The sequence below is a fragment of the Microtus ochrogaster genome, chromosome 5 (assembly GCF_000317375.1).
Source record: "Microtus ochrogaster isolate Prairie Vole_2 chromosome 5, MicOch1.0, whole genome shotgun sequence".
Lineage (NCBI taxonomy): Eukaryota > Metazoa > Chordata > Mammalia > Rodentia > Cricetidae > Microtus > Microtus ochrogaster.
Window position 1 is genome coordinate 26882292 of NC_022012.1, and position 15520 is coordinate 26897811.

The 15520-nt window shown below is 45.6% G+C and overlaps 1 protein-coding gene across 1 annotated transcript in view; it reads left to right on the forward strand.

Annotated features, from left to right (window-relative positions):
* The window catches only part of Ets1 (ETS proto-oncogene 1, transcription factor), a 122324-nt gene that overhangs the window by 26067 nt on the left and 80737 nt on the right, over positions 1-15520 (forward strand). Inside the window, exon 3 of the mRNA XM_026779409.1 lies at positions 1276-1420. Coding sequence (XP_026635210.1) covers positions 1276-1420 — 145 coding nt within the window. The remainder of the gene's footprint in view (positions 1-1275; positions 1421-15520) is intronic.

The window sequence follows — 15520 nt, forward strand, 5'->3', positions numbered from 1 at the left end:
CTGTATGCTATAGGCGTCTCCTGTATGCTATAGGCATCTCCTGTATGCTATAGGTGTCTCCTGTATGCTATAGGCGTCTCTTGTATGCAATAGGCGTCTCCTGTATGCTGTAGGGGTCTCCTGGTGCTATAGGCATGCACCACCAGGCCCAGCTGACTCTTTGGTTAAGATAACACCCACCTTGTACTGATGACAAAACTTTACATAGAGTACTCATTGCATGCATTTCATAAGTACATAATTTTATTCAATAAATTTTATATTTAATTTTGCTTAACATGTAATTTTCTTATATTTTTTAACATTTAATTTTTATTGTATGTATGTGGGTGCTGGCTTACATGTATGTCAGTGTACCACATGTGTGCTAAGTACCCAAAGAGACCAGAAGAGGACATTGGATCCCCTGGAACTGGCATTGCAGGTGGTTGTGAGGGGCCTTGAGGGTGCTGGGAATTGAATGCAGGTCCTCTAGAAGAACAACTGACTTAACCACTGAGTCATCTCTCCAGCCCCTCAACTTTCCTACTTTATAAGGTTTAGATGAAGGGCCAGATCTGCACACCCATGAGTAAGTAGTACAGCCTGTGCTTGAATTTTTATCTACCAGAATTCATCTGACTTCAAGGGAGAGACTTTTAAATACTGTGAAGTGTGGTTTTCTGCATAGCGTGTTTGGTTTTCTCACAGTATATATTGTGTGAATTTAATAAAGCTAGCAAGGAGGTTGCATAAATCTCCTAATAGTGCAGGAAATAGACTATTCTTAGCTAGCAACTGATATAATCAATACCTATCCTTACCAATTAATAACATATGAAATGGGTTTTTATGGTAGAGATCCATTCTTTTCTCTTTCCTGTGGCATTTATTTATCACCTATTCTATGACACGGAGCTGTCTCATAAGGACATTCTTTTGTGATGTTTTTATAGAGGGAGATAATATAGATAGAAAAAGCCCAGAATGTGTAAGTCTTCCAGGTCAATATCCTGCCCTGCTGTTCACCGTGAAGGCTTTTGAACATTGTAAAAGCTGGTGCTAAGGTGTGTGAAGGTATGGGTGGAAATGAATGAAGTCATAATCTAAATCAGTAGTTCCGCTCATTCCCTGTGAGTGGCAGGCAAAATATGTGGGAATGAGTGTCTGCTTTTGATTGACAGATCATTTCTGCATACATGTAACTGGATGGCGTGCAGTCATGTTTAGAGTAGGGTTGAACTATCGAGAACTATTCTCTCCTAATACATGCCCTTCTATTTTCACTGGTCACAGAGGCAGGGGCCTATTAACCTGTTCGAAGATCCTCGAACGACTTGTGGTTTCCAGGCCAGTTATCATCAGCAAAGACCTCTTTACCCAGTCTGGGATGAGACCACCACTCAGGAAGTTCCGACCGGCCTTGAACACTGTGGCTCAGGTAGGAACGTAAACAAAAGCTGGGAATGTGGAGAGAGTTGAAGGGCAAGGGAAATCTGCTGAGGGCTACTTCTCTGAAATAACACCTCCATGGCTCCACCATCCTGGGTACAGATGCTATTGTTCTCCCGTGGAAAGCCCCGTGTCTTCTCGATAACTTTGAACTACTTCATTGTCCAGCAGGAAGGTGAAACTACCGACCGGCCCAAGAGAGGTTGCTTTTGGTCTGTTTTGTAAATAGTTTCGTGCCTTCTGTGGACTTTCCTGTTGCTCCTCCGTTTCGGGTGGTTGTTGACAAACACATTTTGCCATCCTAAAGGATGAACTGGAAAGAGAGAAGGTGGCGGATCAGCCTTCCTTCAGGCTGACACATCTCTTGTGTCTTCATTGCTCTCATTCTCCACTGGCATCTGCAGTCTCTTTTCTCCAGCCTTTTCCTGCTCGCCAACCATCTCTGCCAGCACTTTCCCCAGTCCCGCTTCCCAGTTTGCTAGCTACAGGGTGGCCCTCTCCTAAGGTGGAGTGAGACTCCCCAGGACCTGTCTGTAGCAAGTCTACCTGTTTGCCCCAGGACCAACCAAAGCAGCCCGAGCTGTTGCCTGTGCGCCTCTGTTTTCAGGGCTTACTTCCATTTCTTTTCAACTCTATTAGTCTTTGTTTACTTATTAGCATTTGAAGAAAATAATAAATGTGAAACTTGAATTCGACGGTTTGAAATTTCATTATCTTTGAAACCATGCTATAACGACATATATAAAATATGCATATGTATACATATTATTCCATATATATTATTAATCCATATAATTGTTCTAAATCTGTCAGAATTTTATTCCAAATCTGTCAGATTTTATTTTTATTTTTTTGGTCAGGATAAATTCCTAGCATAAGAAATGTCATGTGCCTGCATATTGAAATATGTATTTCTCAGGAATTAGACAAGCGAAGCTGCGAGACTAGGGGTAATTTCTGAAACTAAGTAGAATTCTTTGTTGTGGTGGTTGTTTATTCTCCTCCTGACTTATGGTAAGTGACTTGTAAAACAGTGGGAAAATAAAACGAACATCTGCTTTGTTGCCCATGCTTTATCCTGCAGCAGAAATGAACAGTGAGACTCAGAGAAAGGTGCTTGTTCCAGGCAAGGACTTGCTTGGTGGGTGGGGTGTGCTTTGATGGTTGCTGTGGTGGGCAAGGCAGTATGGAAGGTTCTCCCTAGTTCCCTGGCTCATCTCTAGGATAAAATGGCATCAATATTTGTTGACTCCTTGAATGGTGATAATTGCAGTAGGCTATGACTCGCCTCAGGGCTGGGGATGCAATCATGTCTATGCTATCATTTTCTTGTTGCTATCTCAGCCCCTTCAAGCATTAAAAGCATAAACGCAAACCTCTCAGCTGCCCATCCTGTTCCACCCAGAGGCTGGGAAGATTCTGCACCTGTGCAAAGGTTAGATTCAAGATGTAAGGACGTGAAGTTCCAGCAAGTTGGGCAGTGGTAGGAGCAGTTGGGAGGCAGAGGCAGGCAAATCCCTAGGTTTGAGGTCAACCTGGTCTCTATAGTAATTTCCATGACAGCCAGGGTTACACAGAGAAACTCTGTTTCAAAGAACAAAACAAAAAGTCCAAACAAATTAGATTTCAACTATAAAAGCAGAAGACCCACACAGTCATGCCTGAGTTTGTATAATTCTTGAGTACCATTAATGCCACACGATTTAGGGTTTTTATCTACTAATTGCAACTGTGATTTGCTACTTGCCTTAAACTTTTGCTTAAACTTTGTGCTTGCTACAAGTTGACTCTTGTTTGTAGCTGAGGCTTTCTGCACACTCATCCATAACCCCAAAGTGAGAATGTCTTTGCTTCCCAAAAGACAGACATAGTTTTTCTCTTTCTGAATTGAGGAGCACACAGTTGGCCAGAGGGGATGGCATCTTATTGTCCTTCTACTTCAAGGCCAGCGAGACAGTTTCTGTGAAATATATGATTAACAAATCAATCTATTCTTAGCTTTAAAATGCAAAGAATTGTTAGCGATGTGCTACAGTGTTTGTGCCTTAGCTGACGGCTGCAAGACAAAAGCTGGGGTTCCTTTGGCTTGTGGCTTTGGGGTGGGAAGATTGCAGGGATAATAACTCTTCTTAGGATGGCCTGGCGTGCCTTCCATGGCAGCTTAGGCTATCCATGAGGTCTGACTCCCTACCAGTTGGTGGCAATCTATTTGCAACTATAGGCAGTACCTCCCACTTCCTCAGGCTCCCTCTGATGGAAAGCTCTGGGGAGGACCTTGCGCCTTCCTTGTCTGCCTTTTGCCTTGTGAGCTGTCCAGATGAAGGAGCAGCAGCGGGAATTCTCTCTGGTCTGTGGCCCAGTTCTCCTCGGTGATGGGTTGTCCTTTGGAAGGCTATTGTGGGGGTAATAAAGATGGGAGATGAAGACGTGTGAACGAATGGTTTCTCCAGCTGTGGCACTTTTTAATTTTTGGTGGAGATATGCTGAATAAAAAGAAAGGGAGAAAAATACTCTAGGTTTTTTTTTTCTTTTTTCTTCATCTTCTTTCATCCATCCTATTTATAACTTCAGCTTCCTTCCCCTCCTCCGACTCATAGCTACTTCCCACTCCTGCTCTGCCTCACGTCCGTACTCTCAGAAGGGATGAATGGACTTCTTTTCCAAGGTTTACACATCTGTCAGTGACCGGAATAATGACAGGAGGGGCCGGTCGTGCACACCCAGGCTCCCTCATAGTGTCCTTCACCCGAGTGTTCTTTCCGTTCGTTCATGAAGCGGCAGAGGCCGAGGAGGAGGAGGAGGAGGAGGAGGAGGAGGAGGGGGAGAGGAATGGAAGGAAGGAAGGCAAGAGAGAAGAAAGCTGAGCTAAGGCTTGGGTAGGGAAAGCCTCACCAATAAGGGGAAGGGAGACTTGGCAGCTAGGAAAGCTAGGAACAGGTAAAAAGGGAACTGACAGAAAATAGAGAGGAAGGGTAAAGGGTGAAGAAGGTGAAAGATGACTGAGGGGCGAGCAGAGAAGTGGGGAGCCCAGAAGATGACAAGGGAAGAAGGGGAGGAAAGAGAGTGTGAAAGGGAGAGAGAAAAATGATTCTGAGGACATTCGCGACACAGCTAAAAAGGGAAGTCGCATTTGCATGCAATTGCCCGTGCAGCTGTACGTTGCTTCACAATGATCTTGCAGTCATCATTTTCTTTCATTTTTACCTCCTCCTCCCTCTGCCACGGCCCCCTCCTCGCTATCAGCCTGGAGCCATTATGGAGAGCCAATGGGGGCCGAGGGCTGGTGTTCTGCATGAATGAATGGGCCCTTTCTGTTTCAGCTTCTCGTCATCCCTCTGTCAGGGAACCGTGTGAATCAATGGAGCTCCTTAACAAGCTAGGGCTGTACTGTCTGTTACTGTTTATAGTCTGCCTGGAGTGCAGCCCACTGACCCGGCCTCTTTTCTCTTCCCTTCCTCTGTTCTGTCCCTCCGTTTCAGCACCTCCCTCTCCAGCATCATAAGAATCATTGTGTACGTCAGGCCCCTGCTCCCTGTCTCTAAGAACTCACTAACACGTTGCTGTCACGAGCCCTTAGGGCTAGTTCCTGCCCACATCCCTGTTGAGAAGTAACTGGGTAGATACAATCCATTCTCAGATGAGAAGATAAGCCTGGAAGTGGAGCCAAGCCCTGACCGGAGTCAGGCAATGCTTGTTTCTATTGGGAACCAGAAATCAGAGACCACACTCCAAGCTGAGACAACAGGACCAGAATTCGTCCATAGCTGCCAGCTGTCCATATGTGATTTCTCAGTTAGAGTCATCATGAGTGACCAAAGCTTGTATCAGAAAACATGGTGCTCTAGCCTCCTTACAGTTTGGCATCATATTTTTTTTCTCATTTCAGGAATTATTTTTCAAATGCAGAGATGGTTTCAGTCTTGGATCAGCGTAATTTGTAAGAGTAGCATTTTGATCAATGTACATCATGTCAAATCCTTGCTTCAGCTGGGAGGCAGTGCACAGCCACAGGGGCTAGAAAAGAACAGGTTTCATTCTCCTCTCCATGGTCCTTGATTTGAACTACCAGGCGCTGCTTTTTCCCTTCTATAATGCAGTTTGGCATATTGTGTTTGCTGAGTTCAGTAAAACCTTCATCTACCCTCATGCACAGAATCCTGCCTCTTTTCCTCTTTTCATCTGTCTTGAGAAAGAATGAAGAGATGGACCAAGAGTAAGGGAGAGTAAGGGACCTGGGCTTCTCTCTCTCTCTCTCTCTCTCTCTCTCTCTCTCTCTCTCTCTCTCTCTCTCTGTCTACCTACTTATCTTATTTATTTATTTTTTTTTGAGAGGGTCTCTCTCTGTGTAGGAACCCAGGCTCGTAAAGGAGATCGCTTAGGTCTTCCTCACTGTGTGACCTCGGGCAACTTGATTTTGATTCTCCAGTTTTCTCATATGCCAGGGAGATTCTCAAAGTATGTTCCACAGGTAGTGGCAGAAGCAACAGAAGAGGAGTAGGAGGCACAGGATAAAGAAGAAGGAGAAGAAGAAGGAGGAGGAGGTGGAGGAGGAAGAGGAGGAGGAGGAGGATCTTAGATATATAAAATTTAACTCTTGCTTTAGACTCACAAACTTGAATCTCCAGAATCTGCTAAATCACAGGCTTTAAGGTTCTACTCCAGGGTTAGGGCAGAGAAATGTTTGTTTCTAATACTCTTCTAGGAGCTGCCCCAGTTACTGCTGCTGGAACTCCAGAGCTCACACTCTGAGAACCACGCAGTTCACATCTATGAAACTTGAAGCATGTCAGCATACAGTAAACATGATGTGCATGTCTGCTATTGTAAACCATTGCCTTCAAGTGCCTTTTGACTCATTGTCCCGTAAAGTATGTTTTGGAAATCAAAAAGTGCTTAAAGGTTGAGTCAGAAAGTGACCCACTGTTTGGCTGAACTCATTTGACTGCCAGGGGCACTTGTTGGGTCTCAAGAAGACAGATGGGGAAAAAGAAGACAGAGTCCTTGCCTGCAAGCAACTTCTTTTTTAATTGCATGTGTAGGGTACATTTTTTTCTTTTTGGTAATAAGGTAAATGGCTTCTATATGAAATAGCACACTTACATATGACACAGGCTTGGGAATATCGCGGAGTGACTTCAGATTTCACTATTTAAAATTTCTGAAGCAAATTTACTAATCAGATGGTGGAGTTGAGGAATGTCTTCCCCAAATAAACTTTAGAAGTTCATGTGGGAGACATGTTGAGAGGCCAGGTTCACGGTCTCTCTTGGGGCTCTGTCTTCTGGCCCAGCGGCTGGGAGGGATCAAACCTGGGCAGTGTTTGGAAAGCTCCATCGACAGCCAGGTGGGATGTCTCAGCAGGAAAAGCGGAGCCTCCAGTTTGGCTTTCAAGTGTTGAGAGTGTTGAAGAAACGCCAGCCAGCAGGACTTCAATGGAGACTCACCTTGCCCCGGAATGTTTATGCTCCTAACAGGTTTCTCCTTTCAACTGACTGCCTAGGATGTTGGATGGCTGCTCGGCTGGTTTAAGAACCAGCGGTTTCAGCTCCAGCTGCAGCGCGTATCTGTTCTGTCTTTCTTCAGGACACAGTTTTCTTTTTCTAGAGCACTTTTTTTAGGTTCTTTGTTCTTCCAGACAATTCTGAGCCTGTGGGCCTGTGAGTATCCTGGATGTTGTAACATTGCATATTACTATATTGGACTAATCTGTCCCAGACAGAGTCTGGATTGTTCCTGTCAGAGAAGACTTAGGGGAGCCTAGGGTGAGGCAAACCAGGAACCCTCCACTGGTCCCCATCCTCAACATTTTATTGAATTTTCTTGATTTCCCAACTCAATGTGGAACAGTCTAAACTTTCAAAAGGTAGTTCCTTGCAACTGGTTTGTTTATTATTACTACTGCTGTTGTTATTATTGTTGTTAATATTATTTTAAAATATGTATTTTCTTATTTTTGAGACACAGTCTCTATGTAGCCTGGCCTGGCCTGATGTAGCCCAACACCAGACAGTCCTCTTCTTCTCAGCAAATAACGCCTGAGCACTGAGGGACATGGACAGCTTGTGTTTCTCTGAATCTGGTTTGGCCTGTGCTGTCTGGGACGGAGCTAGCTATAGTCCTGTCACAACTTTCATCTTCCACAGAAGATCACGCTTGGGGCCTCGCTGCCCTGATTAGGTAGCCCAGAGGATGGAGCCCAGGGAACCTTAAGGCTGAACAGTCTTGTCACTTGTCACATACCCTATGTCATCACATCTCTGAGGGGTTTTAAGGACGTGCTGGAAAGGAAGAGGAAGTAGGTGAGCCTAGCCCCAATCCTCTTACCAGCATCTCCTCCACACTTGCCGCCATCTTTTCTTTCTCTAGCTAGGTATCTGTGTGCCCGAGCCTTCTCTCTGCAAGTGAAGGTGGTCCTCTGACCAGCTGTGGGTGCCTGCTGCTGCCATGCTGACCCCGCTCTGCTGCCTATCTTAGCCTCCCACCTTCTGCTTCTTCAACATTTTGATTGACATTCAGATTCCTTAACCATTTGGTGTAAGGGTTTGAATCTCAATGCATCTGTGTTGTCCAGGCAGAGGGCTTAGCCTGGTGTGGTAGAAAGAGCAAGGATACAACATCATGTCTTGGAGTTTTTGATAAGTTCCTTGGGTGTCCAATTTTTAACAGATGGGTCTTTTATTTTGAGTTCTCCTCCTGGTTCCACAGTACAAGACATAAAAGGTCATGGCTTATAGCCAATAATTGGAACCCTGGCCATCCAGCATAGTCTGAGTGTAAATTTAAAGGAGCCAGAGAAAGGAGATGTCTGACGCTGACCTAATGAGTCTGACTACTCTCTCACTGCCCCAGGCACACCCTACCCTTGAGCTCCCTCCTTCTCCTTCTCTCTCCCCATCTCTCCTTCTCTTCCTCTCCTCAACATCATATATCACATGTTTACATCTACCAGCATGACCCTTCTCTGTAATTTCACCAGCAGAAAGAGAGGGACACCCGGGAAGAAGAATCCAGACCCAGAGCAGTTAGGGGTTGGTGCTTATGCTCACTGGAATGATGCAAGGGGAAATGGGGGGTGGGGGTGGAGGTTGGCTCTGTGTGGTTGTGTGTGTGTGTGGTTGTGTGTGTGTGTGTGTGTGTGTGTGTGTGTATGAATCCCTTTTACAGATGCTGGGAGAGGAAGGAGACCCAGGTGCAGAAAGAGCTCCTCTCATCTTGGCAGGGCTAGTAGGGTGACAATTAGCGCACAAGCCTGCTTTGGCCTGACCACCTGATGGATAAATTCCTTGTTTTTCAAAAAAAGTCAAGGAAGTGACAGCATTGCACTGGAACTCCCAGGGGACTCTAGAGGGGGGGAAAGTTCTCTTAACTTTTTCAAACCGCAAAATGTTTAGTCCGAGTTGGGAAAAGGTCCCCGGGGCACTGAGTTCTTATTGGATTTTAGCAGTTTGACCCCTCTTTTGGAACAGGGGCGGGGGCGGGGTGGCCCCTGCAGGCTGGCGTCGCCTCCTCGTCTCCTCTCTGCTCCCGCGGGCCGGCTGCTAGCGGGCGCTGCGGATCTCTGTGAATGGAAGTGGTCGGGTGGGCGGATGATGTGAGAAGGCTGGAGCTGAGCTGAGCCGAGAGGGGGTGTGAGAGCCGAGGGGGTGGGGACGGCCAGGCAGGGACAGCCTGTGGTGCTCACGTCTGGCCGGGAGAGACTCTCTGCCTCCAGATGTTCAGTGTGTTTATAGCTGCCAGAGCAAGAGACCAGCTCCCTCGTTAAGAAGTTGCTTTCCTGAGCTGCAGCTTCTGCAGCTGGAGGCTGCGCCCTCCCTTCCCCCAGGCTGGTCCCTCACCCCGACCCCGCCTTCCTCCTCTGCAATCCTCCCAAAATACACGAGCACACAAAAAGAAAAACACCAGCAGATTTTTTATTTCAGAGAGTAAACACTTGGGCCGTGGGGGTCTGGAGGTTATGGGAAAAGAGGAAACCATCCAGCTAATCAGGCAGCACACACTTCCCCCGCTGAAATAAAACAGAAATCTTTGCTCCGCAGGGCTGCCGGGTTAACCCCGGCCCTGCCAGCCAGGCAGGGCCCCAGCCACCCATCCCAACGTGGGGCGCCCTGGTGTAGGCTTGGCAGCTGCAAAGCTGAATCTGGAAGGGGGAGAGGCGTGGACTGCCTGGCCTGCCTGCTGTCCCTTTGGTTTGTGGTGGCACATCTGTTTAAGAAATAAACGGTTGGAGCAGATGAGATTTTGGACTTAGATTTAGTTTGCAAGAGGCTAGTGGGAGTTTGAGATAGGTGGGCGAGCCAGCAGGTCACCCCTCCCTGCTCAGTTCTTGCAGTTTGCAAAGAAACAGAGCCTAACTTCCAGGGCCCAGCTCTTTAGACCTGCAATCGACAGACAAACCACGGAACCTTTGGGAACTTCAATTTCCTAATTTCTAATATCAGAGTGCCAACCTCACAAAATTACTGTGAGACAGGAAACAAACAAGCAGATTGAATGTGGAAATGACCAAGGACCAGGCATGGATTCAGAGAGAAAACCAATTCAAGATTTTCCAGACTTCTGTGAATGCAAGGCCATCCAGCCATCTGCCTCCCTCCAACCCTTCCTTTCTCCCATCTCCTACCTCCTTTCCCTTCTACTAGTTCTTCCTCTACTAATGGCCTTCAGAGTCTATGTCCCTTCATTTACCCCCTTTGCTATCAGTCCAGAGAACATAAATATCCCATGGGGGCAGAAGTCAGGGGTCAAACAGGAGGCCTAATTGCACTATGGGAGAGATCACCTCTGCCCTGACGTGTGGGCAGCCTTTGGCCCCCAGAGCTCACCCCTGTGCTTGGCCTCTGCCTTTCAGCTCAGACCCTGCCCTATGTCACTGTCTGGAGAGCTGGTCCTCTCTTCTCTGCCTCACTGCCTTTTTATAGGGATCAGCTCTTCCTATTTCTGAACATCCTACTAAGACTTATTCTCTGCCTTTGAAGACTCTTACTTTTTAATAAAATGGATGTCCACAACCTCTATGCATGCATCCTTTCAGGTGGGATTTAAACCCCAACCTCCAAAGCTAATTTTTTTTTTTTTTTGGTTTTTCTAGACAGGGTTTCTCTGTGGCTTTGGAGCCTGTCCTGGAACTAGCTCTTGTAGACCAGGCTGGTCTTGAACTCACAGAGATCCGCCTGCCTCTGCCTCCCGAGTGCTGGGATTAAAGGCATGTGCCACCATCGCCCGGCCAAAGCTAATTTTTTTTTGCAAGTCAGAACTCCTCCTTGGTAAACTTTGTCAAGTAGGGCTCAGAAGCAGAAACACCCATGATTTTAAACATGTATAGAACCAGGTCCTAACTGCCTGGGCCTTCCACTAGATGCTCTGCTAGTACATTATCAACCCTGACAGCATTCTGCCAGGTATTAGGCCTGCTGATTGTCAAGAAATGGCAGGGAGGGTTGTCTTGGTTTTCTTGTTTGTTTGCTTGTTTTATCAGAACTGATTTTTAGAAAAGCATGATATTGCTAAAAATATTACATGCAAGGAGTTTGCTTTCCCCTGCTTCTCCCAATGGTCTGAGACGCAAGAGAGGTTAGGTTCTTCTGCCGTCAGAGGAGAGGTTCCATTGTGTCCTCCTGCAGCAGACAGGGAGCACAAACACCTCTCTATCTTGCTTAACAGCAATGAATTCACTGGTGTCAACTTCCTTCCTACAGATCCCTTTCCACTGCTCTTGTAGATCCCCAGAGATTGGATTTAAATCTGGATGCTGTTTCCATCCCATTGTCTTGGAGATAAGAATCATGGCCTTGCCCAGTGTCCAGACACATCTTTCTTCTTTATTTTGTGCTACTCAGGATATCTCTGCGAACTTCTTGAATCTGCTTCTTGAAAACTCTCCAGTGGCCCTTAGATTGTGCCCACCACCTTCACCTCACACAGTGGCAGATGGTGGCAGTAATGCCTGGGGCAATCTCCCTGTTGAGTCAGGGCCTAAGAGGCAATAATGGCAGGTGAATTGCTGAGTGTTACACAATCACAGACAACTGTCTCTGCCTAGACATGGTTCTCTGGAGTCTTAGCCCTTCGTATCTGATCTCTGACTTCTCTTGAAACCGTTGACCAGGGTCTATTGCGATAAATTCAATTAGAAAACTGGTAATTTTCCAATCTCTCCAATCTAGGGAGAGATGGCCTCCTGATTATCCTATGCGGACCCTGCTACGTTTAATGGTTAGCGTATTCAGCCTTCATCAGTATGTTCGATACTGATACATAGCAGAACAAGACTTAGGACTGGCTCATGATCCTTGACTGAAAGTTGTTTTTTTTCTAATTAATTAGCTTTTTTATTTTATGTGCATTGTTGCTTTGCCTACATGCTTGTCTATGTGAGGATGTCAGATCCCCTGCAGCAGGAGTGACAGACAGTTATGAGCTGCCATGTGGGTACTGGGAATCGAACCAGGGTCTTCTGGAAGAGCCACCAGTGCTCTTAACCGCTGAGTCATCTCTCCAGCCCCAAGTATTGGATTTTTACAATGAAACTGGCCAGCTGCACCCAAAATCAGATATGCCTGAAGGCTGTCCTGGAAAGCCCAGGCGAGAGATAAGGGAGAACAAAAAAGAAGCTTCGTTCACTTCAAACCAATCTGGAACAGGTAGGCGTTTTATCCTTTTTTAACAGAAAATTCCGAGTTTAAATTTCCTGAACAGTAAAGCCAGTGGATCATGATTTTTGACTCTCTTGTTTTTTTGACACAGTTGCAGAGCTGGATGAGTTTCCTGTGAACATTTGCTTTTCTGTTAATTTCTCCTTGGAGAAAAGTATCAGATATGCTGATGCTGATACCGTGTTCTTCTCTGGTGAAAGGGGAGTCTGAATAATCCTATTCTAGAACGTTCCAGTGAATGCCTTTTCTAGAGCTGGGTGAGAGAGAGTTGCTGCTCTTTACACCTCCAGGGTGTTGAGGCCCCATTCCAGGCAAGGTGATGTTATTCCTATTAAACAGAATGGACAACTGGACTGGAGGGAGAGATAGAAAAATTAGCTGAATTCGCTCTCTGATCCATTCTCTCATTGTATAAATTTTGTCTGCCGGGATAGTTTCTGTTTTTACTCTTCGTCGTCACCTCCTCCTTCCTGACTCATGTCACTGTCCTGTCCAGATAAGACGACGTCAGCTTTCCTACCAATCAGAGACTCATGAAAATCTAGGAAAGAGAGCAGGAAAATGAGCCACTGTCCCAAATATTTTTGGATCTCCTCTTGGGTTTCTTTTGCTCAGACACTGCTTATTTGAGGGCATGAATAAACCCGGCCATTTGCAAGGCTCGTGTGCAGAGAGTGGGTATCCCTTTGTCGGGATTCGGCTGGGGTCGAAAGACTTTTTCTTCCTCTTCACCTAAATGTCCCATTCCCCTGTGCTGCTTACCCTCGACTCCCCACCCCCCACTTCGGGAAAGCTCTGTAAGCAGATGAAGGAGACCTTGAATAAGACGAAAGCGTTCAAAGTTTCTGAAAGGCTATATCCTTGAAGCCGTCCGCAGTGTCCATAGCACGTGCTGAAGTTTACACAGAATGCTCAGACCTGAATAAAGGGACTAATTGTGGGGAAGCTGCTTTTCAGCGCACAGGAGGGGCTGTTCCCTGTGGGTTTTACTATCAAAAGGCTTTTAAAAGTGCAGTGTAGCCATTGTTGAATATTTCACAATGAAGTAAATACCATTTCTCTCCTTGCAGCTGTTCCCTGTGAGTGAGCGTAGAGTGATTTTTATTCCCCTCCCCTCCTGGCAGAAGATGTCTGCTGTATAAATGCAAACACTTGGGTAATGAGATTATTTGTGTGCGAATTCTTTAGGAAAAGCATCTCTTTATTTTAAACTCAATGTGATGGAGGGCTGAGGCTCTGGAGCAGGGAGCTGCAGGGAGCGCCTGGCGAAGAATAGGATTGACATGTCTGAGAGTGGAGCCTGGGGGAAGACAGCGAGAAGGGCTGGGCTCTGGGTGCAGCACACTTGCCTCATTCTCCAGGGCTGCCAGCAGCTCTCAGCCATACTGAGTGGGTGATGGAGGAGGGAAATTCCATTTTTTTTCTCAGTAAACAATTGCTTTCCCATCTGCTCTTTCAGGATTCCATTCTGATCTTAAAGGGTTTTTTTTTTTTTTGTTTTTTGTTTTTTGTTTTTTTTACCAATTTGATGGAACATTTTTTTGTTCTCTATTTTTATTCCAAGGAGTTTCTCCAAGTTTTTTTTTTCTTAATAAAATACACAGGGAAGGAGAAAGGCCATTCTAACACATGGTACAATGCAGGTTATGTTTCCTGTGCCCTGTACCATCCATACTGTAGCTGGTGCTATGGTGGTTTGAGAATATTCCCGAAGTTCCACAGACTGGAACCAGCCCCCCTTCTGCAGAGAGGACTCTGGTGTGAAGTCATTTGATCCTTAGTTGGTGTTGTGTTGTTCTCAGGAGAGTGTTGTGACTCTCATGAAAAGTATGTCTGAAGGGAGACAACTCCCTGGATTCCCTTTTTCCTGTCTTCCACATGGCCCTCCTCTCCGCTCCTCAATGTTTTCCCCAGTGTTACCTTCTTTGCCAGGAGGACCTTACTAGATCAGCGTGAATGCTGGTGGCTGCCCTTCGCTCTGTGTACTAAATAAACCTCTTTCCTTTACTACTTAGCTAGCTCCCAGTATTGTGTTGCAACACAAACAGAATAAGATACCAAATATTCACAGATCTTCCTTTGTTTACTTTTTCAGTTTTAAAAATTGTTTTACTACTTTTTACAGAAATTGAGCTCAGGTATTCAGTGAGTTGGAATTAAGTAAAACCAATTAATGTTAAATATGAGTTATAGGTTTAACTCTTCTTAAAATAGCAACAGGAAAACATGGTAATAAATGGGGGGAGATTTACATTACCTAGGAGGAAATTGGATTTTGAAATTAGTTATTAGAGGAGTTTGTGTGTTACTTCCTCTCAAATATCTTTCAGAATACCATTTTCCAAAGGATATTTCAGTAGGGGCTGAAATAAGTTTTTAGTGTTATCTATCTGATTCTTTTACATAAGATGTAAACTTTTAGAAGGGAATTTGATGGGGTGTGTTAGGAAACCCAAGTGTAAAGATCGGTAGGAAGGAAAGCCACCGAGTCCAGACTGCTCTTTTCATCCTGCTTCCAAGGGAAAAAGGAAATACTGGCTGGTTGTGTTGATTGTTGGAATGACCTGGTAGGAGTCTTGGTTAAAATGCTTTGCAATGGGATTTTGCCCCTCTTCGATTATTGGTCACTCAGTCCTTTTATGCCTTCCACGTAGGTTGTCCAGTATCCATGGGCTAGTGGTCAGACGGAGGACAATATTTTCCCCATCTCTATAACCCATGTAGAAGTTTTGAAGGACGGAGTAGGGAGAGTCCATGCTGGATGGTTGTTTCTAATGAAGTCTTTGTCCTCTGCCCGGCTGTGGCTTATTAGCTCTCACACCCGCATGGTTTAAAGTAGTCCCTGTGAAAACAACATGCCTTTCTGAAGATGATTTGCAAATTAAAGAATAGTAGGAAAAATAACCTAGTCGTATCTTCTGAGTTTTTAACACTTGGAGGTGTTTCGTTGTGTTTTATTTTATTTTATTTTTCTGTGAATAATCACCTGGGTTACACACAGGTCCCTGGGTTAAGGGCCAGTCTTGTTGCTTGTCCCCCTGCTGCCAGGCTCTAATCTTCAGTCTACTGTGTTTTCTTGCTAAATTCATCATTAGGAAACTGGCAGTTACTGACTCTCTCCTTCCTATTTAAACCTGTGTGCCAGTTACGGCTCTATTGGTTTCTTAGTTGCAGAGAACTGATTGAAGTTTAAGAAGGAAATTAGTGACTTCCTCCTGAGCAGGACAGTAGAGGAAGGAGCTGGGAGAACCCCTTCGCCATCCGTGTGTGTTTACGTGGATTTGTCCTAAGGTGCTGGGGCTGCAGGGTAAAAGGACTCTCTTGAAAGACCTCAGGGTCTATGACATGACTTGATAGAGAACTCGAGCAGACACAAGCCTGCTGGGCAGTGTCTCGTGAGCTCTAGGGAGGGAAGAAGGATGAGAAATGTTTATGCC